The 25,565-nt window shown below is 39.9% G+C and overlaps 1 protein-coding gene across 1 annotated transcript; it reads right to left on the bottom strand.

Annotated features, from left to right (window-relative positions):
- On the bottom strand, positions 1 to 25,565 carry LOC149023942 (alpha-glucan phosphorylase, H isozyme-like). Its single transcript, XM_089144373.1, has 16 exons — positions 24,924 to 25,565; positions 24,213 to 24,450; positions 22,876 to 23,055; positions 22,177 to 22,353; positions 22,005 to 22,090; positions 21,661 to 21,850; positions 21,216 to 21,308; positions 19,013 to 19,197; positions 18,736 to 18,853; positions 18,508 to 18,636; positions 9,928 to 10,146; positions 9,623 to 9,826; positions 6,598 to 6,756; positions 5,756 to 6,019; positions 4,710 to 4,900; positions 1 to 390 (listed from the first exon to the last, which is right to left on the bottom strand). Exons 2-16 carry the CDS (start codon positions 24,420 to 24,422, stop codon positions 264 to 266), a joined length of 2,532 nt encoding a protein of 843 aa, XP_089000499.1. The 5' UTR covers positions 24,423 to 24,450; positions 24,924 to 25,565; the 3' UTR covers positions 1 to 263.

Raw genomic sequence — 25,565 nt, 5'->3', positions numbered from 1 at the left:
TTGATTAGTAATTAACCTATAGTACAGGCGGGCAACAATAATTATCCAAAAAAAAGAAGAGAGAAATCCAAGCAATACAACTATTCCACATTACAGAAAAAAACAAGTTCTACATTATGCTTGCAGCACCTATAATTATTTCATACAACAGTGTAGCATGATATGTTACAAGGATGAATGAAGTGACATAACTTTCATTATTTGCAAATAGAGGATAAAGCCAATGATATACATTGCAGCTATGTCAGTGCATCTAATAAGAGTTATGGTACCGGGCACTCCTCTATGTTCCAAATATCTTTGGCATACTGCGCAATTGTCCTGTCACTGCTGAATTTGCCACTTCCAGCAGTGCTAAGTATTGACATTCTGAGCCATTTCTTCCTGTCCCTGCAAGACGGTTATTGGTGTAAGATGACATACGTGAAAGTTATCAGGCTATATGAATCCATGATAAATCAATCAGTAGTAAAGCAGATTAAAAGATCCTCCACCAGGAGACAAATTCTTTTCATGACTTCAGAAAATAAAATCATCCGGACTTCATGGAGCTACCAAAGATAACATACAGGAAATACCAATTTGAATATCTATATCGAAAGCAACAAATCATTTTCAAACTCTAGAATTCCAATTATTCATGGAAAATCTTTTACTTTTGGGTTCTGTAGCTTCTGTACTGGGAAATTGGAGGGTAATATCCTAATTTTCAATTGCACTCTTCTGGTATGGCATCTCTGGTATGTGGAGGTGTATTAGACTGTAACCTTGAGGACGAGTAGCATAACCACATAATCCCCTAGTGAAAAAGTTTGGGGGAGATGCCCGGGAGGAAGAGCTCTGGTGGTGTTGGTTAATGGTACTCCCCTAGCCTGAATTTTGATGTGTATAAGAGAGCCAGCATATGGGAATTGGGGGTCAATAGAGTGACTGAAAGGATACAATTTCACACATTGAATTTCACGTAAGTTTGGTCAGGTTCCAGCTGTAGCAGTGACTAAAATCTGGACAACAAAGAAACAAGAAACACATACATAAGGAAGTGGGTTGGAACATGGTTTAGTTTTTCCACATCACTCATGGTGGTTGTCTCCTACTGCAATCATATCCATAGGGACATTGTATGTTGGTGACGGGGTGGACTAGAGTTGCAAGAAAGGCAGTTGGAACTTGAAGCAGATTATTGTATAACTTAGGCCAAGATGGCGATCTTGGGATGTTCCAGAGAGGATAGAATCATAAATAGATGAATCTGCGGGAATATAGGGGGATCACCAGATAGATGATAATATGAGGAGAGTTGACTCAGATGGTTTTGCATGTAGAATGCAGATTACGGACCGCAATTAGGGGCATGCTGGTTTTCAGGTATCAAATGAGTAAAATGGACAACATAAAGGCTAAAAGGCTGTGGGGATTGCATGTTTCACTGCATAATACAGATACATTTCCTGATAAAAGTAGAAAAGAATGCACCCAACCCATAGTTATCCATTCACCAAGGCGTTTAAGGCCCTTCTTGACTGCCTTGGCAATAGGGAAGCCACGGACGTCACCTCCATGAACTAGGTGTTCCAGTAAACTTGTTCCATGCAGATCCTTCTTGGATTTGGCACAAGATTCCTTTCATTGGCTTCCTTGTTCTTTCAGCTATCTCCATGAAGATAGTTGATGAGCTTTCATCTCCTTTTGGCTAGACCCGTAGCACCCTAGGTTCTCTCCATAATTTTGTAGCCACTCAGCTTACTGCTCTGGTACACCAAACATGCTTTGCTGTTTTCCTTTTTTGGTTTCAAAAAAGGAAAAAATAACCCTCATTCTTGGGTACAATCACTTACTCCTCTCTTCTAGTCTTTTGACACCAAATCTGGTTGGAATTTGACCTATCACTACTCCCACCATCTCTTGGTACCTATATCACCAAGCCACCATTTAACCATCTGGAGATCCCTTAATCCTTATATCCTCACCCAATCCTTCCTCCTTCACCACCATATCCAAGTCACCTCCCCCCCCCCCCCCCCAAAGGAAAGAAAAGAAAGAATAAAAGAAAAAGAGAGAGACCCCTGTTGCTGGAATGCTAAAGAGTCAAATCACTTTTTTTTTTCCCTTGCCCCCTTTGCCACCACTATTTGGACCAGAGTTGTCAATATTATCTGGCCATGTATTAGAAGACCGCTCCCTTTGCCAAATAGTGCTATTGATTTAAATTGCAGTTATGTTCTGGTCAAACCTTATTTAGAGCAAATGAATGCTGCCGAAATCACTTATCAAGGCAGATTTACTTCACTTTCGATAATTAAAAATGTTTAACCATGGTAAGATTTATGGATTTTTCAGATTTGAAAAGAAAAAAACCCCAAGCATTATGCAGTTTTGGAAAATTTCACACCTTGTTGAAAATCCAACTTCTGTTCAACTTGGAGGCTGACTTTTTATCCTCCTAAAATTTACTTCTTTTATCGTTTTTATTGGATTCAAATATAGGGTATTTGCTTATTTACAAAAAATATCTAAGTAAATGAATTATCAAATATAAAAATATCTGTATTTGTCATAAACAAGGGCCATTACTGGATCTAATACCAATAAAAGCTAGTGCAAGCCACTTGGCAATAAGATAGAAATTGACTTAGGACCAACAAAAACACCTCGACGTCAATGCCTTGAAAACTATGAGCCAACCCCAAACCGTGAATCAAGGCTATTTGCAGTTGTCAATGGTTCTCTCAATAAGAACACCAAGTTGGGAGGTTTGGGGAAAGTTGGTGATGGACCCTTACGGCCTTACCTCCCTTTCTCACCCATAGACTGACACTTGAAAAGAAGCATTTTTGCAGAGATGCAGGGAACCTACCTAGCTATCTCCAGAAAACATTATCCTATGTACCCTGCAAGTTGGTGATGGACCCTTACCTCCTTCCTTTCTCACCCATAGACCGACACTTGAAAAGAAGCATTTTTTGCAGAAATGCAGGTGAACCTACCTACCTATCTCCAGAAAACATTATCCTATGTACCCTTCTCAACTGGGGAGAATAAAAATAGAAAAACTATTTAGCCACTGATATTTGGTTACGCATCATGTAATATAAAATTTCTTTTGTACCTTACAATAGACAAAACCTAGTAATCAGGCGATCAGGTTTGTCAGATAATGTGGAGGGCAGAATAAACAACTCATAATCTTCTGGAGTGCCTGAATCCATTAAACAGGGTTTGGTCCTATGGGTAATTAGGTGTCCATCAAAATTTTCCCTACATGCACAGCATGTTATAGAACAGTGCTTTATAATTGCATTCCCCAAGGATAATAAGATGGATTTAATCACATTCCACCAAGAATCCAACTAAAGTAACTTCTCTCACTAAAATAACGAAAATATAGTTTCTCAGTGTGGGAACTGAAGCCTACAGTAACAGAACTTCTTCCATGTGGCAGTTAGCCTGGAATCATTTATAGGTTCATCTAAATTAACTGTTATGGTTCCCTTTACTACATCAGCTGTACCCCCAGAGAGTAGTTCACTTTCATCTTACTACTCTAGTGAAATTGACCCAACCCCAGCTTATTCCACCTTACAGCCAATCCCCTCCCCCCACCCCAACCCTCCCCAAAGAAAGAAACCTGGAGCATTGAGAACAGGAAAGAAAAAGGAAAGAAGAACAAAGAATGGAAAAATGGCATTCATGCATGGCAGTTGTCTGTTGGGACAAAACATGTTTAGAAACTGGAAATTGTGATTCATTACATGTGTAGAACCACTCCTGGCTGTCACGTGCAAAACACCACACTGAATATTTTTAATAAAACAACATATAAAGCATTGAAAACACTAAAAACTGAAGCAGTTCTTATGAAAAAGGTGGCTTAGAGAAGAGCATTTATAACATTGAGACTGCAAAATGACAGAATCCACAGAATTCCAGAGAAATATATAAAATAAACCCCTCAATATCATCCATGACTTCGTTTCCGATTTCTGTTATGCAATATGATGGCAGAGAATAGAAGGTTTGGTTAACTGTGTTGCACATTACAAACTGGTTCCTTAGATCTGGTCTGGAACTATACTAGGCCAGTTCAAGCCTCACCAGGCCCACTCTTTGGCGCAGCTGAAATGGGAGGATTCAGCATAAACTAGAGGATAAACAAAACCACAGGATAACAAGGTCAGAGGACCACTTGACTGTCTTTGGGGGACTTAGTCACCACTAGAGGACCTCAAACTCACAATCAGGTTCCCCATGGCACCTTTACAGGTTCCAAGAGTACAGATTATCGACCCCACCTTCTATGTATCCAAGGCAAACATATATAGTACATCTAGAAAGGAGTGCATATAAAAACAAAACCACTGCTTGAGAAAGATATTGGAAAAAAAGGGGGGGGGGGGAATTGGAGTAAGCATTAATTGCTCATTATCATGCTTGCAATTTCACTGACAATACCAGCCCAAAGCTTATGGGAGCCAAAGGTGAACTGGACAAATGGCTCACTGTTTCCCCATGGCAAGACTTGAATTTTATAAAAAGAATGGTATATACTCCAACAAAATACCCATGCATAGTCCAAAAGGACATCTGCAGAAAAGGCTAATATACAAACACTACACAGAGAGAGCCTAGGACTTGGCATACTTAGTAACATCATACAATGATCAAGCCATTATATGAGTGTGAAAGAGGAAGGTAAATGTTTTACTTACTTGTAAGCTTCATCCACTTTTGCCTGAGCTTCCATATAGCTTGGGAAATCATGACCAACGAGAAAATAATCACCACGCCCATACCCACTGTTACCCTCCAAAGATTCCAGGAGTGGGTTATAGTCATAGCTTCCAAATGCACCGCTCCTTAAAAATTTCTTTGTCTCTTCAAATCGTGGATCTGGCTTAAACTATACCATCAGCAAGGACTAAGGTCAGATTATGAATACAGAATCTCTGAATGAATGAACGATATATGTTCTGTTCTTATTACTAACATGTATGAACTTGTGCGTCTACTTGATTTTAGTGATAAAGTATCACAAGAATGCAAAATTGAGTCTGAAAACACACAAAAAGAGCCTCATTGTCTATTGTGAGGATTGTAGGTGAGAGTGACAAACATGTAGAGCAGTAACCAGTTAGCTTTCATGTAGGATGTGCACAATATAAAAACTTCCACTAATCATTGGCATATTTACCAAAATATATTCTCATTAATATGCAATGATGTTCATTCCACAACCCACAGCAATGGATGCAGGCACCAATAAATGTAAGTACAAATGTGGCAGCTGAAATGGGCGAACCTGGTGCCCAGGGCTTCTGCACAAGCAGTCTCGGGGGAGGAGGGATTTCCTACGCAATGACCCAGCAGTTTTTGCTGAGAGCCTGTTTTGATACCTTGACCTCAGGCTACATCTTTGGTCCACCGACCATTGTGCTAAGGCCTGCCCCTTAATGTGGCAACTGAAGTACTGCTAAGGAAAGAAGACTTCTGTAGACGAACAATATGACAGACTAGAGGAGCTCCAAGTTGGCTTTCCATCTTGGTGACTAAAAAGGGCAAACCAGGTGCCAAAGGCTTCACACAAGCAGATCCAGGGGGTCAATTCTCCATCTCGATGACTATCTTACTTAAAATGAGTTCAGTCAAGGAAAATTTTTTAACATAGTATGAACACAATGACCTGTCAGTTGCAAAAAATTAAAGCTGCAGGTGATAAGGATTATATGTTACCCATAGAAAAAATGCAGCGTATTACCAGTCCATCTTCTCGCTCCTGGCGCACCCTGGGGACTTCGTCTGCTTTGGCACCAAAAAGGAAGAAATTCTCCTCCCCAATTTCTTCTCTGATTTCCACGTTGGCTCCATCCAGTGTTCCAATTATGAGGCAACCATTGAGGGCAAATTTCATATTGCTCGTGCCACTTGCCTCCATACCTGCTGTGCTAATGTGTTGTGACAGCTCACTTCCAGGTATTAGCACTTCAGCCACAGAAACATTGTAATTTGGAACAAAGACAACCTGAAGTTCACAAGAATTAGAGGAAAATCAACCTGACAGTAGGAATGGTAAATTATATGTTTCAAGTAATAACCATCTCTAATTTATATATTATATCTTGAGAAACTGTTCCATGAGTTCAACATTGACCCTTAAACGTCACCATCCTTTTTCTGTTGGAATTAAAAGATGGTCCTCTAAGCTCTGAGGAATGACTGGCATAATAACAAATTACTGCAAAACCTCCTTCAAGTGTGAAAGTTATAGTGAAGCATGCTAATTAATTTCAGCTCATTGTTTAAATTGGACCAGTCCACCAGCATCCATTAGTTGGAAATTCTGGGGAACACAGCCCAATGATTTTTCTTCAAAAAGGCAGACTGTGGGGTGCTCAAAAAATTTGATGAAGTGATCACATCCATCATCAGTAGCAAAGGTTAACACCTCTGTAACAGAAAAAATTATCCTCTTTTACATGTGAAAGAGAGAGCAAGGGTATCCAGAAAATGATATTTAAAATTGGAAAGAAAAGAAATCCCAATACGAATGCAAGTCAATCCTGTAATAATTCCTGGCAATGCAATATGAAGTACTTCTACCTTCAAATAGTCATTGACTTCAGGATCAGTGTTGACAACATCACCAACATCAGTCACCAGCTTCACAATTGTTTTGGCATTTGAATATGTTGCAAATGCTTTGCCCCCGATCATGATTGTGCGTGGGGTAGTCTTCTTCCTTTCTTCAAGGCTCATCTCCTGTAAAAAAAACAAGTTCCAATATAAGCATCTTAGCTAAATCTACGCAAAATATGCTCAACGAAAGATGCCATAGAAGTGAGAATTGCAATTTTCATTTATATAAAAACACTGTTAACAAGTATATATTTAAGATAAAATGGCTCTGAAGCTTTTTATAGTCAAGTTAGACTGAAAGATAAATATAAAAATCTTGGAACTAGACATTGAATCAGTGGAGTCACTGAATGTGAAATATAAAAAACCAAATTGTTTGATAGAAAACCTATCGCCTTGGCATATGTAAGTGCAAAATGTTAGGGAATGACCTAACTACCCGTGGGGAGAATGTTAGGGAAATGACCAAAGTACCCTTCAAATGTTTTGATGAACACAAACACATATAATTGAGAACTAATGATATACTTGTGTGTTTAAGATAGACATATCGATATACAAACCCAAACACCTAAGCAAAGAGCATAAATTGCATGAAAGCAGTCCAAGCACTCTGAAAAGATGGATTTTAAGGACTCGAGGTGTGGAACAACAAATAGACATACCCACATGCAAGTATAAGTTCAAGGCTCAAGAATGATACAAAGACCCTCTTTGAAGATCACGTATATAGATTAGGAAAGTGGAAGATGTAATTACATGCATCTTTCAAGTTAAGGATTATAAGAAACTAATCATATGGGCAAAAGGGACTATTGAGTCAATCTCTAGGGTTGTAAATGGATTTTTAAAACTATTTTGGAGAGCCTTGAAAAAGTCACGGTTCTTGTGCTTGTTGACCATGAGCTAAATAAGCCTGATAGACCACTACCATCCCAGAGAGCTTGTAGTACAATCTGGTGGAGACTCTCCGGTCGACCATCAGACCACCAAACCCCCCGATCGATGGTCGTAGTTGACCATCAATCAATTGTGAAGCTAGTTATCCTTCTAACGGCTAGATTCCAATGACTAGATTGAGTTGGTTGACTGAAAGATGCTAGGTCGAGCATGAGTTAAAAAATATGACTGTTTTGTATCTATTGGGACCTAGTTTGACCCAGTCTTTTGGCCATAAATAGACATCACTGTGACACTCTAGAGCATGAATTCCAAACAGCAAAAAGCCCCCATTCTTATGCCATCATTATAGGTTTTTAGCCTCCCTAATATCCAAATCCCCTTAGAGATTTATTCCCTTTTCTTATAAAAGGTTGTAGTGTTGATCTCAAGGTATAGATTAGACAAAGCTTGAGACTGCATATACATTCATTTCATTCCAAGGGAACTGCCACTGCTAAGGTCTTGTAAGTGTTTGCAACTTCTTATTTATTTTATTACTTGTAATTGAGTACTCTTGCTTGGAAATAGGGGTTTGTAAAGGTCCTCTTTGGCTATACACTGTGTAAGAAGTTGTTGTGTCCCCACGCACCATACTAAAAGTGGACATACTAGAGAAAATCCTTCTAGATGATAAGGAGGAATAGACATAGATTCAATTGAATTGAAACATTAGAAATCCTTATGTCTTGTCTATCTGCCTTATTTTACTGCTTTAATTTTTTTTTTTAAATAATTGCAAAGACAAGGATGGCTTCTAGTCTCAACCTATTCACCCCCTCTCTAGGTTGACACTCAGAAAATGTTATGAATAAGGGAAGGAACAGAATATAATTTTCTTTTTCCGATTATATTAGGTCAAAGGCCAATTCAGTCAAATGAACCCAGTCATCTAAGTATTCAGTGTGATCAGCCAGAAAGCAACTAATTGGTACATATCTGAGAATCATTTTTCTCTTTCTCGAATGTCAAAACTAATCAAGAAAAATGAGAAGAAACTACTAGGAGAGCAAAAAGTGACCAAGGACTACACAAATAGAGAAAAAGCGAAGGAGTGCATATCCTAGAAAGACCAAACAGCCAACATGAACTCCTTGCTTGGATAGCTCATCCACAAGAGAGTCTTCAGTTACAGGCATCCAAGAGAACTATGAGTTCAATGAATGGCAGGGGCATAAAAAAAGAGACATGGAAATAAATGCCAAAGATGGCAGCAAGTTAATGTCTGTGGTAGAGTCTCCCACCATTATCAAGTTCTGAAGCCTGCAATGAAGCCAAACCAAGACATTATGTATGAGTGCAAATCTTCACCCTAATAGGTCTGTCGGTTGAGTTCTCCTATGAGTTCAATTCTGAGTTTTAGTTCATGTAATTTTCTATTTCTTGTTACCCAAGTAAGGGTATTTATGTAATAGTTCTCTTTTCACCTTCTTATAAATAAAGAGCTTTAGATCACATTGATCAATTAAGCCATTCTATCATAATCGATTGTCTCAACATGGTATCAACTTGAGGGGGAGTGTTGGTTGAGTTCTCCTAGGAGTTGCAATTCTGTTAGAGTTTTAGTTCATGTAATTTTCTATTTCTTGTTACCCAAGTAAGGGTATTTATGTAATAGTTCTCTTTCCACCTTCTTATAAATAAAGGTCTTGAGATCACACTAATCAATTAAACCATTCTATCATAATCGATTGTCTCAAGAAGGTCTCCCAAGCTATAGGGCATACTGGACGGTTATCTACAAAGACAGTTACGCCTATGTGTAGAAAAACCACCTAAAAATTGAGCAAGATGCCTTGCCTAGTGCACCTCTTGGGTGTCAAGGGGAGTTGAAGGCTGGATAATGCTTTTCTTAGTAGACAATATGAGAACCCCAGAGAGAGCCAATAGGGGAGTACCAATTGATAAAGCAATGTACTTTTCATTTTTGCTTCTAGAATATAGAAGATTGACATGTTCTAAAAACAATTTATACAGAAAAAGGGACAAAGAATATGAAACATGACCATGCATAGCTTAGGACTATATTGGCTAGTGGAGCCTTCTGTACCTTTAATTTTTTGTATCTATAAATTGCACCCAGAATGTTCATCAGCTGTCTCTTATATTCATGGATGCGCTTAACTTGTATGTCAAAAAGGCTGTTTGGGTCGATGCTGACACCTGTCACTTGTAAAACATACTCTGCCAGGCGTAGTTTGTTAGCCATCTTTGCACTTTCCCACTCAGCATGCAACTCCTCATTGTCAGCAAACTGTCACACATTGGGTGAGGAATTAAATGTGTAACTAAAATAAGTACCGATAGAAAGAAAAAGAAAGTTTATATAATAAGAAAAATATTTTGACCATATACCTGGGAAAGCTGTGAAAGAAGGTCAAGATTTGTGACCCATTTATCAGTTTTTAACCATTTGGTGATTATGTTACTCAATTCAGGGCTGCAAAAATGGAGCCATCGGCGAGGAGTGACACCATTAGTTTTATTTTGGAACTTGGTGGGCCATATGGAAACATAGTCGGCAAACAACTCTGATTTTAAGATCTGACTGTGTAACTCTGCGACTCCATTTACCTACAGAGCAATGTAAAGAAAAATTTATTTTATAAATCAATATTTAACTGAAAGAAATTCAAGAGGCTTTTTATTTCTACTGTTTTCCCACAGAGGAAGGATATAAAATCCCCAGACGATACCAAAAAGAGATACGGATGATACAGTTCATGCATGGTTATAAGTTGAAATGATCCATCAAGGTCAAAAGTGCCAAGGAACAACTCTCCCTAGCAACAGGTATGAGCCAATTCTTGATTGAAATTCATCAAATATGTTAAATGCTTTTCCAACATGATAAGTAGTATATAAAAGGGCTGACTTTTTTTTTTTCCATGGCCAAAGAGAGCATTTCTATACTGCCCTAACTTTTTATTTCCATGTGGCATAATATCTAGGGCAGTATTTGGGGCATGACCAAATTGATTGGAGTATGAAATGTGAAAGATGACCTGTCCAGACCTTTGCTTGTCATGACTGTTATGCAACCATTCCCAGGGAAAGTACAGGGCCTAGGATTTCTTCCCCAAACCTCATGGCCCCTAATTCCACCAGGGGTATTTTGGTCATTTTTGCAAATTCGTCGAGTCCAATCTAGGATGTCATTGGGTCCATCATGTTAGTGGGACCCCAGATCTACTTCTATTTTTAAATTTGAGTCCTTATTGAAAGTTATTGAAGAATCTTGATTAGAGTGAGATAGTTTGTGAAGGAGTCCCTTAGAGTTGTCCTACTTCTTGCAAGGAATCCACATCTACTCTTACAATTCACATTGGAACTCTCTAGAGTAAGTTATGGAGGTTCCTTGTGTGAGTTGAAGTATTAGGAGTTTTAGTTAGAATTGGATTACAAGTTAGAGTCCTATTTTGTTTTCTTTCTAAAGTTGAGTCCTGTTATGTTTTCTTCCTACAGTTGAGTCCTGTTATGTTTTCTTCCTTAGAGGCTATAAATAAGGCTTCATTCCTTTTAATCAGTAAGTTGAATTGAATTAATAAAATTGGTTAAGCATTGAAGGCAAGAGAAGTCGTGGGTTTCCTAAGGGAAGCCTGTGGCAGCTTCAAGAGATAAAATTCTGCAGTTTTCTTCAATTTCGGCAACATTGTTCAAGTCCAGCAGCCATATTTCATCTTCAAGTAAGTACAAATTACCCACAGCCCCTTCCCAGCCCTTCTCTTCTTCTTATCTACTGCACACAACCCTTCCTCATCCCTTGAAACCCTAATTTTTAGATTCCCAGCCCTTCCCTCAATTGCAGACAACCCCAGCCCCATCCCCAACCCCTGTCGCAACCTTAGGATCCATCCCCCCCCCCCCCCAAACCTCTTTCATAGTTACAGCCCCTTCCCCCCACCTTTTCTTCTTCTATTCTTCTTTTCTAGCCTGCAGTAACTCGGCAATTTTCCAGAATTTATAAACCCTAAGTGCAGAAGCTTAGTGTTACAATTATGAGTCCTATCCCCTAGGTCTAAACCCTTCCCCTTTTAAAATTAAGCTTTAAAACCATTCCCCTGCCTCCGATCCTAAACTCCAACCCCTTCCCAGTTTTTTTTTTTTTTTTTTTTTGGATGAATAAATAATTATATTACACGAAAAGGAGACAAGAGAACAAGGTCTTTAAGCAGGAGACCAAAAAACAAAACTAAGACCCCAAGAGACAACAATAAGCCTGTTCCTTGAATATCATCAACAGAGGGATGGGGGATAGCTAACAGTCTAGAAGATACATCAAAATATATAGCATTCCAAATCTTGTCTATAGAGCAGGATTTGGAGGTTCATCTTCAAAGATTGCACTCCCACAATAGGTGATGGATCAAGGCATAGTACACTAGCTTACCAATCTTATCACAAATGAAAGTACCTGAAAAGTTTCTTAAAATCCAAACCAATCTCGAGTAAATCCGTAGGAACGCCTAGAATGGGGCCAAATGGAAGCGAGGGCTTTCCCCCAGATAGATTTGAAGAAGGGGCAAGAAAAGAAAAGGTGCTTAAGGTTCTTCAAACCATTCCAACAAATGATGCAATTGGGGTTAGGGGGGATGTAGCTGTCAACAAGGAAGGATTGGGTGGGAGGGGCCCTCTAAAGGGTAAGGGATTGACGAGGAATGTAGCCTTTGAACCAAACCAATGGGGGCTAGGGGGCTTAGGGTTGTGGGATAATAAGGTAGAGAAGGTTTTGGTGGGGGAAGGGAGCCAAACAGTTAGGTCACAAGTGGAGTGAGAGAGGAGGGGAGAGATTCCCAAACCTGTGTGAGAATGGGGAGGGGAATTAGGATCCAGGATCCATTTGAGACGACGTTTGACAAGGGGTTGGTTTTGGGGATACGGGTGTCATAAATAGTGCAGGGACCAAAGTGGTTAAAGAAAATGCCCATCGAATGCCACTGGTCAAGCCAAAAAGATGTGGAAGAGCCAGAGGAGATGGTGGTAGAAATAGCAAAGATGGCGCAAGGGAGTAGCACGAGAATTTTCCTCCAAACCCATGAAAGGTTGGAGGATATAGGAGCACTCCAGAAGGAATCAGATAGGAGAAAGAAAGAATAAACCCACTTAACCCAGATAGAACCATGCTTTGAGCCAATTTTCTCGATAAGTTTGAGAAGGCAAGCTAAGTTAACATCAGTGATCTAGCGGATTCCTAGGCCACCTTCAGACGTAGGCGGCAGATGGATGACCAAGCGACCGGGTGGATGAAGCGCGAGGCTTCTTGCCCTTTCTAAAGGAAGGCACAAAATAAGGATTCCATAGCATGGATGGATGATTTGGGAATTCAGAAGATTCTGCACTAATAGAGATAAGTGGACTAAAGTACAGAACGGATGAGAACCACTCTACCAGCAAAAGACAGAAGCTGACCCTTCCAAAGCTATAGCTTTTTACGAATATTATCGAGCATTAGGAGGCAGTGGTGGTGAGTGAGCTTACTCGGAATGAGCGGGAGACCAAGATAGACCACGAGAAAGGAACTAAGCTTAATACTCGAGAGATGGAGGAGAGAGGCTTGAAGGTGATCGGGGACACCAGAGAGAAAGATGGTGGACTTGTCGAGGTTGACCTGAAGGCCAGAGAGGGATTCAAATTGCAAGAGGGCCGAGAGGATGGAGGAGATGGATAGGTCGTCCGCTTTAGAGAAGATCATAAGATCGCCAGCAAAAGCAAAATTGGTGAGGTTTAGGGACATGCACTTGGGAATAAAAGAGATGAGGTGATCAGTTTTGGATTGAAGGATATGGGAAGGACTTCCAAGGCTAAGTAGAAGAGGTAGGGAGATAGAGGACAGCCTTGGCGGATGCCAACACGAGATGGGAAGAATCTCGTCGGGGATCCGTTGGTGATGATGGAGAAGCGAGGAGAAGAGACAAGGGTCTCAATCCAGTGAATGAAAGGGGGAGGGAAACCCATGGAAGAGTGGACATCGCTAATGAAGTCCCAGAGAATAGAGTCAAAGGCTTTGTGAAGATCAACTTTAAGAAGCGCAGCCAGGGAGTGAGTAGATTTATCAAAGTCGCGGACAATTTCCGCACAAAGAAGGTTACTATCCACAATGCTACGGCCCAAGATAAAAGCCGATTTATTCAAACTCACAAGGGAAGGAAGAGCCTTTTTTAGCCTATTCGCTAGGACTTTAGAGATAAATTTGTAAAGGAGGTTAGAGAGGGAGATGGGGCGAAAATCGAAGAGGGAGGAGGCTCCTTGCTTCTTGGGAATGAGGCAAATGAAAGTTTGATTGATGTATGAGAGTTGAAAAGGGTTAAAGAAGAAACTACAGATGACATGGACAAGATCATTTTTAATGAAATCCCAAGAGGCAAGGAAGAAACCCATACTGAAACCATCAGGACCCGGGGCCTTATTGGGCTTGTGGGAACCGATGGCAAGAAGGATTTCTTCCCAAGAAGGGAAAGCGCTGAGAGAGGAGATTATAGAAGGGTTAATGAATTTATTAATAAGGTTGGAGGGAAGGGGGGTGCAGGGAGGAAGAGAGGGCGAGGAGAGAAGGTTGGAGAAGAAAGAGACGATCTTGGCCTTGATGCTAGTGGGATCGGAAATGCAAGTACCATTATTAGTGATGAAGGAGGGCATGGAGTTGAAGTTATTCCGAGCCTTAGAGGGATCGGTGGGAATAGGCAAAATCGGAGTCCCCGAGCTCAAGGCACTTTATTCTAGTTTTTTTACGGAGAAAACTTTCTTCCAAGGAGAGGAGGGAAGAAAGCTCAGAGGAGAGGGGTTTTTCATCTTTGGCAAGGGTGGGGTTGGAGGGGTCATTTTAGAGAAGAGATTGGGTGAGCTGAAGATTTGAGCGGCAGGAGGTGACCCTAGCAAAGATATTGCCAAAGGTAGAGGATTTCCAAGAGCGGAGAGCTTCCTTAGTGTTACGAAGCTTGGGGGCAAAGGCAATAAGAGGGAGAGGGTGACAGTGGACAGGCTTAGGCCAAGCTTCTTTGACAGTGGGAATGAAAGAAGGGCTCATAGTCCAAATATCAAAGAATTTGAAAGGCTTTAGACCAAAGGAGATGGGAGGGGAAAGGGGGAAAAACAGAGGGAGTGGTCAAAAAGATTAGAGTTAGAGAAAGAGGCATGGGAAGAAGGGAAGGAGGAGAGCCAAGAAGCATTTTGCTAGGAAGCGATCAAGCTTAAAGGCGATTCTAGCCGGACCTGATCGATGATTATGCCAAGTGAGAGGATGGCCTGACCAATGGAGGTTGTTAATACCCGAGTCATCAATGTAGGCATTAAAGTCATCCATCGCGATAGGATCAGGAGTGGAGCCATGGGAATATTTGATGATTTTAAAGTCCCCACCAATACCCCAGGGGAGATTTGGGGAGGAGGAAGAGATAGATCTGATATCCTCCCAAAGAGGGGTGCGATCAGCGGCACGATTGAAACTGTAGATGATGGTGAGAAGAAGGGGGGGGGGAGAGGTTGCCTAGGATATTGAGATGCAAGAGCTAGGGAGAGGATCTAAGAAGGGAGATTTGGAATCTCGAGGAGTCCCAAATAATCTAGATACGACCATTGACAGATGGAGAAGAGTTTGAGATGAAAGACCAAGAGGAGGCAATAGAATGAGCAATCCGATGGATATTATCCATTTGGACATGGGTTCTAAGAAGGGCACAAAGAGAGACTTTAGCTGTTTTGATGGTGTTTCTAAGATTAGTTTGTTTTGGAAGGGAGCTGAGCCCCCTGGCATTCCAAAAAAAGAAATCAGACATTATTAACAAAAATGGGGGGGGGGGCATCATTTTTGTTGTTGGGGATGGGGCAAGGGGGGCAGGGTATGAAGAGGGGAGTCTCACAAAGGGGGGAATTGAGAGGTGATGGAGTTTATAAGATGTTTGGATCAATGGAAGAGTTGGAGGAAGGGGATAGAGGCTCATGGCTGGCAATGGAGTTCAAGGGGGTAGAGGGAAGGCCTGGATTAGTGGTGAGAAGGCATGGGTTAGAGGGGGTCATGGGATTAAGGATGATGGGTTGGGTGGTTTTGCAGGTATTGTTTTGGGCTAATTGGGAATCAGGTAAAAGGTTTTGGAGTTCATGAACGCTGGTAGTGGGCTGGGTTTTATGGACACTGGCAGTCTTTAGAGGTGGATTTTAAAGATCTAAGGGGGCTAGAGGCTTTTGAAGGCCCATGAGGGTGAGTGAGGGGGGGCCTAAGGTTTTAAGAGGGCTAGGCCCATTTAAGTTGGGTTTAGGTAGGGAAGGGGGTTTGGGCTACGAGAGTTGGGCTTGGGCGACGGGGAGAGGTTTTGGATAAGGCTTTATTTGGTAAGTGAGATGAAGAGGGAAGGGGCAAAAAGGTATTTTTGGCCATTGGGTGAGGGGATAAGGATGTATCATTGACAGTGATCGTCGCAGGAAAAGAGGGGAGTCGAAGACCAGTTCCCACACCTAAAACCTTAAAATTTTGCAACTTATCTTTAATTTTAGGAAACCCTAACTCTAGAATCCACCAAACCCTAATTTACTTAAACCCTAACTTCAATTAAAGGTCTGAAACTGCAATTACAGCAAGGTTTATTGATTGAAAACCTAAAACCCTAGACCCCAAGCCTTGCTGAATCTACCCTAACCATAACCTAACCCTTACCAACCCCACGTCTATCCAAAACCCATCCACCAAGGTATTTGCAGCCCTAGTGATGTAACAGGGTTGAGGCCCCCCTCTAATTGGACTAAAAACCTAGACCCAAAAGGCCCAGTCCAAACCTGGCCAAATACCTCAGGGGTTTTTTGATCATTTTTCCAGCCCTTTTCAGCTCAAGAAGGGTTTGGTTAGAACACCTCAAATCCAAGGGTCATGGATCTATCTTCAGTTTTTTTATTGGAGTCCTATAGGGTCGTCAGCTATAGGGTTCTCGGAGGTCAAAATACTTAGTCAAATTTAGAGAGTTAGAGCATCTCTCAATTGGAATCTATTTTAAATTAAGATTCCTTTTGGATAATTAGGTGTTATTTTCAGATGGTTTCTTTTATTTGTGGTTGAGTTTTAGGGGGAATCTATTTTAAGGAGATTCTATTAGATCTTTAATTATTTATTTGGATGGCTGAGATTATTTGTAAAGAGGTTCTAATCTATAAAGGAAACCCGCTTCGGATTAGAGTCTTTTAGTAGGCCATAAATAAGCCTACTCTTTCTTTGTATTTTCTTAAGTCTGAATATTTGAATGAGATTACTTGAGTTGCGGACCGTGGTTCCTGTTGAGGGGGTCAAGTTGGATTTAAAGTCGAGTTTTTTCTTCAGAGATCAGTAACAACAATCTTTCTAACACCCTTCCTCAAGAAATTCCAGCAAGCTTGCAAGTAAGCAAACCCCAGCCCCTTCCTCTGTCCCCCCTACCATCACAGGCCTCTGCCACCCCTTTCCCTTCAATCGCAGCAACCCCAGCCCCTTCCTCACCTCCCCACACCCTCGCAAGACCCTCCACTGCCCTCCCCTGTTCTTCGCAGCCATAAAAAACCCCTCCACCTCGCTGTCACATGACTCACATCTCTGCAGCAGCTTCTTTGGGACCCCACAACACCCCTAACCCTCACAACTCCCCATATACCCTCCCCTACCCTATGGCACCCCTCTTCCCCTCTCTACCCCGTTCAGCTCTCTCTCCCTTTCTTCACCTCCTTGCGGCACACCAGAAACAGAAAAAACCAAAAGGAAAATGGAAGAAAGAAGAAAGGTGAGAAAATAAAGAAAAGAAAAGAAAGACAAGAAAAGAAGAGGAAAGCAAGGAAGAAATAGAAGAGATCCTTTCCAAGACCCAACCCATAACCATTCCCCATTCACTCCTAAACTTCCCCAAACCCAGCCGCAGGTCTACTTGGGCATCCTAGGATAAACTGGAGATCTCAAATCCCCTTCTATCTTGACTTTTTAAGGCCCCAACCTTTACTTGCCAACCTCACACAAATCCTATAATCATCTTTACTTAGCCTTTACCACACCAAACCCACCATAATTCTTGAAAGACATCCAAATCAACCAACACCCTTTCCTTGAAGTTTCCTAGTAATTCTAGAATCACCTATTAGATCCTTGTTATTTACTTGCAACATTATCAAAGATTATGGGCAACCCTTTATTTTAGGAAATTATTCCAAAAAACCCTAACCTAAAAATTGGGTTTACATCACCTAGAAGACTGCTGATTCTCAAGGAAGAGGATCCTAGAGTTAGCTTGGTTCTAGGGCTACATTCAATCAACTAACTAGGGTTCACATCAGACTGACAGCATAAGGTTTTCTTCCATATACCGTTGCTGCCTTTGAAATTGGTTCAGACATGTTATGATTAACAATTTAACATATATTTACAATCGGCCATCTCCAGAAGCCTAGGGCAAATGTTGTTTCTTTAAATTACACAGTTTGCAACCTTAAACTGACTGATGCTATTTTCTTAGGACATATAATGTAGCAGATCAGATTTAGGATCTACCCCACAACAACTCAACCTTATCACAACTGCATGGGATTGGCAACATAGATCTTTCCCTCCATCCAAGATTTACCATGACCCACAGTTCACCAATATGAGAGCTTTAATAATTCAGTCAAATGGACTTCAATCTGGACCTGGATTATTAGATTGCCAATGTATCAAGTTAGCAAAGATTAGCATAGATCTCCAAATTGGGACCACTCACTGGTAAATAGGATATAGGATCAGATCTATATGGATTGATCCAATTATGTACTGTGATTCTCAAGAAAGCCACTCAGTGTGTAAATAGGATATAGGATCAGATCTATATGGATTGATCGAGTTATGTACTGTAATTCTCAAGAAAGCATTCTTTGTATTATGATTTACATCAATTCTTGAAGTGCAATAACAAGGAGTGAAAAATGGCCAGTTTCACATTTTGATGCAGGTCTTACCGTGTGTGAGGACACGACACATAAATTTGCCATCCGCACAACTGGCTTCTGGGGATTATTGTCCAAGATGCACATGCCATTGAGCTTACTCTCAAGATCAGGATGGGTGGAACATATCATGGCCTTGAACTGGAAAAGGAGGAAGGGGAGGAGGGGAGTCACCAGTCAATCAGCAGATGAAGACTACAGATACAGAATACATAACAAAAGGTGGAAGTGGAACTATACGCGTTTATCGATTTCTTCTATGATCTCCATATGGCGAGGGAGAAGCTTCCACATTACAGATTGTGACCATTTCTCTAGTGCTTCAGGAAGGACCGTGTGATTGGTATAAGCAATAGTCCTGTAGATTGCAGAAGAAAATCATCCGCTACATTGTCAGCAACCATTAAGAAGAAGACATCACAATGTGCAAAGGTTAACTCCAAGATTGCACAGAGTAGAACAGCCAAGTAAACCATTGCTCTTTACACATTAAAGAAGATAGAACTAATTAATGCACCTAGTTGTTATATCCCAAGCTTCATCCCATCCAAGCCCCTCATCATCCATAAGTAGATGCATCAGTTCTGGAATTGCTAGAGTTGGATGTGTATCATTCAGTTGTACTGCAACCTTGCTAGGGAAGTCAGACCACTGCCATGAGCCTTTTTCAGCACTCCTCTCCTTAAACCGGAAAATAATGTCCTGTAACCATTAAGAAAGAGAAATTTATACAATAGAATGGAACCCAAAACTATGTTTTCTTGTACATTGAAGAAAAGTTCTGTAACAATTACAGCTTCACCACTATCTTAAGAAGAACTTACTGGTAAGTGTTGCATGGAAGTTTCTGCTACAAATATGTCCTAGCTCTAGTGCATTTGCACAAAACTTCAATAATTGCATCATTTTATTTCAAAGAACCAATCCCTAAATTCTCATTATCACTCTGAATGAAACTTTTAAAAAATTAGGATGGGCCAGTTGTACCAGAAGGAAGTGGAATCCCATCTTGCTTCAGATAAAGAACCATCTTGACTGAAAATAAAAGGGGGGATTCCAGACACTGTCTGGTTTTTCTTAAAAGCCACTTGATTCATTTAAAAAATTCCATGGTTTATAAACATATATTGAATTGCATGTGCAAATTTTTTATTCAACAATCTGCTTTGTAATCAATTAGCAGTAACCGTTGAACCAGGAAATGCCTTGTCGCTTAGTTCTTACCCTGTTTTCGTTTTTGGTTTTGGCTTTTTCTATGTATTTTGTTTCTTTATCTGTTTTTGCAATTACTAAATTTTTTAAATTCAATAAACCATGATTCTGCCAAAATCAGAAGCTATATCCTTTTCTGTTCAACCAAGTTTGGTTCTAAAGACTGATTCCAAACTCTATTTCTTTTAAAAATGGGGTGAACAGAGTTAGCCATGGGTAAACAAAATTCAACCTCTTTAAGAGAACACCTCATGCCTTGGAAGCTCATCAATTGGATTTTGAAGAAGTCATTAGGCCAAATTAACCATTTCCGACGTTAGAAAAGTCTTGAATTGATTTTCCATATCCTAAATTGAGATTCACTGGCAAGTCAAATCCAGTAATGATTTTGGAGAGGCATATTAACCGTTTATCTATGCATTACACACATAGTTCTACCATGTAGCAGGTTTGGACGGGACTGAAATTTTTTAGCTGGAAGACTTGAAGAACCCCTTGCTCAAAAAGGTTACAACCCAAATGGAGTTGGCTGGTGGCATAATATAAAAGAGCAACCTGGTGCATGAGGCTCCAATTATGATGATCTGGAAGGGAAAATGTATGCAGCCTTACCCCCATTTTGCGAAGCAGCTGTTTCCATGTTTCAACCTGCAACCTCATGGCTGCAATAAGACACTAAAATTTGAAAGGTTGTCCATAGATACCGTACTGCATGGGTGCGTCCCAATGATAGAACTGCCAAACAGGTGAATAACAATGTACAAAGGAAAAATGATCGACTTTGAGTCCAAAATTTGCCATTTCAAACTTGGATTCAATATCGCCCTACCGAGTGGATGAACTAGGTGGGCTGGCCATAGAACCCGTACAGATGGGCATGTCCATAGACCATTTGTAATACTTTAAATAACAAATTATTAAACAGAAGAAAGTATTTGGACTGTTGACGGGGTGAAAAGCTTCTAGGGACAATCATGAACCATATTTCTATACCTTTATTTCACAAGCAGGTTAATTATTGGAAAACAATTCAGCTTGACCCAGTCCAAAACAAATTGAAGTGCATAATTTTACAGGCCTTTTCTTTAGTTTTGACACACTATCTGGTTAGATCCAAATTTTTACTCATCTTACTTACTTGCCAATGTCAAGACCTAGTAGTTCAGCCTTGATGGCCATAACGTACTGCATCAACATTCATCAGTTGGAAAATCAGATGTACCTAGAGTTGGTGAGTTTGTACCAATGGTAGAAGTGGTACATCACCTAGGTAATGGCACAGTGTGGCCATGTCCTTGGGAAGTCATGCACACAGAATTTATGGTTAAAATATATAGCTGAAAGCAGAATATGGATTGCAAAGGATGTAAAATCAGAATTGAGTTTCAGTCTACAAAGTCAATTAAGAATAGAAATCCCTCATGGTTTTCAAAATTTTCTTTTCTTGGCTACTGAACGCACCGATGGAGTTAGAAAAGGCTGGGGCATGACAAAAAGTACCAAAATACCTGAAGTGAAGCACTACAGAGGAAAAATTGTTGCTTTAATCGTAAAAGCTTTCCATTTTCGGTAGCATCTCCTGGATATAGAACTGCACAAATCTGCAATATAAAATTTCAATATATCACAGAAGATCATATATAAATCATATATATAACCATACAAATCACAACTCAATCAAAAAGCACTCCGCTTTCACTGCAGCAACAGTTGGTTTAATACTTAGATCTTTTAACACGATCAAAACCAAGGTTGTCAAGGCGACAAGGTTACACCAGGTTGCCTTCACCCAAAGAAGGGTCAGGATGCCTAGGTGACGCTTATGCCTTGACAACCTTGATCAAAACGCACTCTGCTTACTCAATATATTACCAAGTAAACATTAACAAAGACAACTGAAAGGGACCTGATGGATTTACTCATAGCCTTTGTACCAAGCCAACAGTAACCAACCTGTTGAGCTGTGGAATGAAGCTGTGCAGCAGACTCATACTGCCCATCGTTAAATTTGAATAAATTGAAATCCTCAGCCCGAGCTTTTGCTTCCCAAAGGCGAAGACTAATGGTGTTCTTGGTTTTGTATCCTGGGATGGGCACATCATAAGCAAGAGCTTGAATAACCTCACCACCAACCCACTTTCTCCTGTCATTCATTTAATGGAAAGCCTCATGAAAGAATAAATGGATATGGGTGTTTTTACCCAAAATTTGAGGAGATTAAGAGAGATAATTAATATTGATGCTATATGGTAGTTCAAATTTTTTGTCAACAAATGCACAAAGACAGTGATGCTTACGATCCTGTAGGAGAGACCTCCACATGACCAAAAAACTTGATAGGATATATGACATCATGCCTAACAACTTCCCATGGACTGAATTTCTGCGCAATTCCCACCAGAAAGTATCAAGTAATATACAAGGTTTTTAAAAATAAAAAAACTAAAAAGAATTTGTATCCAAACAAACCTCAAGCCAATCCTCTGGAGTTTCTTCTTGGCCCTCCTTGGCAATCCTCTGCTTGAATAGTCCATATTTGTATCGTAAACCATATCCCCATGCAGGCAAATTTAGTGTGGCCATGGAGTCCAGAAAACACGACGCCAGCCTCCCTAGACCACCATTTCCAAGAGCTGCGTCTTTCTCCTACAAAAAGGGCAACCACCAAAATTAACAAGCAAATCAGATTGTCTTTCTGAAAATAAGTCCCAACAAGATGAACATAAATCTTATCATCTTAATCCATGAATGGAAAATCATTATCATCTTAACCCATGAATGGATACAAAGATGGTATCCTAATGGAGAGCAACAAAGCAAATGCAGGTCCACCCAAGCCTACCGAGAAAACAGAACCCCAAAAATGTGATCAAATATAAGAAAACATTACTTTAAGATTTTTCACACAAGGATACATCACACTAAGAAATAATATCCATTGGCATCCAACTTTTTTTTTTTTTTTTTTTTTTTTTTTGAAAAAATAATTTCTCATAGATCGTACCATGAAACTGGCCCAAATTAATTGGGTATAAAACCTGAACCTTATAAGGCGAAATGATAACATGAAGCATTAAACGATAATCTCTTTGAGGGAACTCCATGCAAATATAAGAAGCAGAAAAGATGTATTTTTATCCATGCAAAGAGTTAAATAATACAGGATACCTGTTCAGCAATATTCTCAAGTTCATGTCCCAACTTAATCAAAGCATCAGCATATGCATCTTGAGTGTCCAAATTCCCCATAGCATTGGTTAGAGCGCGGCCTTGGAGATACTCCATAGAAAGGTAGTATGTTTGTTTTGGATCAACTTTGTGGAAATGAAAGTAGGTTGCATTCCATTGCTGCAAAAGTAAAAAGTGAAGATATACATAAGGCTTTCATCCTAGAACTGAAAACTATTATAATATGCATGGTAATTTCCTGCGTCCACAGGTGAATAATGAAATGCTGAAATTGACTTTTGCAGCTCCAAAGCAAGCAATAACTGGAGATGAGTTTTCTCCTCAAGGAAGAAATGAAAATTGGAAGTCTTAATATATCCAAGCATCATGCTTGAAATTCCAAGTCCTGGGGCTTCATGATACTTCTATGTTATCAGGTGAAAAGAAATCATAAATAACAATAATGTATAACATGAAAGTAGAGATTTGCCACTTAACCCCATTACACACTTATTTACAAATATAACAAGAATATCCTCTAATTCAATTTTTCTTCCAAAATATCAATGATATTATCCAAGATGCAACTCTGGTTATTAGGCAGTCACTTCCACATTGATTCGGAAATATATATTAATTCATTTTCTTCCTCCATATTTTAATAGTCAACAATATTGTCTAGATTCAAGTCTGGTTACTAAGCACTCATTCTCACATTAACAGTAGGCATTACCTGCATCAGATAATCTCATGCAAGCAGGCTAACACAAAAAATGCCCCAACCGGCAATTCGTCACATCTGATGGGATATAGAGACTACAACATAGGTCATCCGGAAGACTGAATAGCTACACTAGTGAACACCTAAGGCTTGTGGCCCTCCAAATGGGTCTATGCCCCTCATGATCCTCATTGCAAATAGAAAATTTTATGGGTGTCCATTTCATGGAATTACTAATTTAAAACACAAGAAAGCTAATAGATTCATAATGAAAAGTTTAAGCACATGAACAATGAAGAGACTTAAGAGGGTTCAGTTGGAAAATCACTTATCCTGCAGGCTATAAAAAAGATAGGCACCCGCAAACATTTCCAAATTTATGGTTGGATACATTTTGCATATCAAGGAATTAAAAGGATTCTTATCACAATAAACCAAACTGTGCAGTAAAACTACTGCAACCTGATTCCCAGTAGCAGAGGCATGATATAAGAATTAAGAAAATCTTGTACCAGTGTTTGGCATGCATTCCAAACACACCTCACAAGAAAGAAGCTAGGTGAGGGCATATTTTTGCTTGAAACAAGGAGTTTCGTAAGGATTTCAGAAGGCTCACTTGTATGAGGCGATCACGAACACTCTCAGCTGTTGCATAGTATGCCTGCTCAGGATCAAACTTGAAAGGAGAAAAATGAGGGCTGTATTGTGCATGGTAATTGATATTGGCAGCAATATCTGATGATTCCTCTGCTAAGGGATGTGACACTGCCAGAATTTTAGCGGAAATTCCATGATCAAGACCATTGACTTTTGTAGTAGTTTCCATCTGAAGTTCTCCTAGAAATTCAGTTGATCTGCTAACAGCATCAGAAATTTACCAATCAAATCTTGGTACTTTACATAGTGAACATAGCAATCAAAGAAGTTGGATGCACAAAAGAGATACAAAAACCGAAAATTTAAGCTCTTTATCAACCAGAGAACAGTGATATGCTAACTGAAAGGCAGGTTGACAATACAGAAGTGAAACTAGTGACATTCAGAAACATGATAAGGACTGAACTGAAAAAGGACAAAGGAAAGAAAAGAAAAAAATTCATTACTAGACGCTAATGGACAAGCATATAACTAGAACCAACAAATTCATCAATTTATAGTTTAACATAAGAAAACTATCAGCTGAAATTAATGAAGAACTCCTGCTAAAATTAACAAATTTTATGCAACAAAAAACAACAAATCCTAGCGTTAAAAAGAAATAATCCAGTTTCCAACAAATAAGTTCGCTAATTATTCAACAGCAAATCCACTAGAAACAAGAATCTACCTGAATAAATAATTTAAAATAACCAAAAAACAATGCCTCCTTTTATAAAGTCTAACTTAAGATCTACTGGATTCAATCTTCTAGCTCCCGGTAAATCCCCGAGCAATTTGATAAGAAAGGTTGACAGTAGAGCAACAGAAGCTTAGCACCACACTGGCAATCAGAAGCGAAATCTCCAATTCACATGTCAAATTTGAGCGTCGCTTCAAGCGTGAGATCGAGTGGAGGAGATATCAGGAAAGAATACGACCATGACTGAGTGAAACTAGTGAGACTAGATATTTTCAGATGCTTTTTGATCGACAAGAAGACGAAGAAAGGTGATTTTCAGTGCTGTTTGGTGACATCGACGTCAACGGTTTATCAGCAAAGGATGTAATTCTTTGAGAGAATGAACCAAAAAAAAAAGATGATTGAAAATTAGAGACAATGCGAGTTCTCCCAGAAAGACCCGGAAGTCAAGTGGAAGTGATGTGCTGAGGAAGCGTGGGAGTGAATGTGTTGAGAGTGAGAGTGACTGTGCGAGTGAAGAGCGAGAGTGACGGAGAATATGCAGTTGCTAATGCCATCTTCTATGGGAAGGACACGTGGTACTGCAACATGGGTGTGAGAGATTTTTGGCGTCAAAGATACCAAAATGGC

This window comes from Hakea prostrata, chromosome 2 (assembly GCF_041222555.1).
Source record: "Hakea prostrata isolate BN-2017 chromosome 2, UWA_Hpros_2, whole genome shotgun sequence".
Classification (NCBI taxonomy): domain Eukaryota; kingdom Viridiplantae; phylum Streptophyta; class Magnoliopsida; order Proteales; family Proteaceae; genus Hakea; species Hakea prostrata.
The sequence above is the reverse complement of the archived record's forward strand: the minus strand, read 5'-3'. Positions and strand labels throughout refer to the sequence as shown.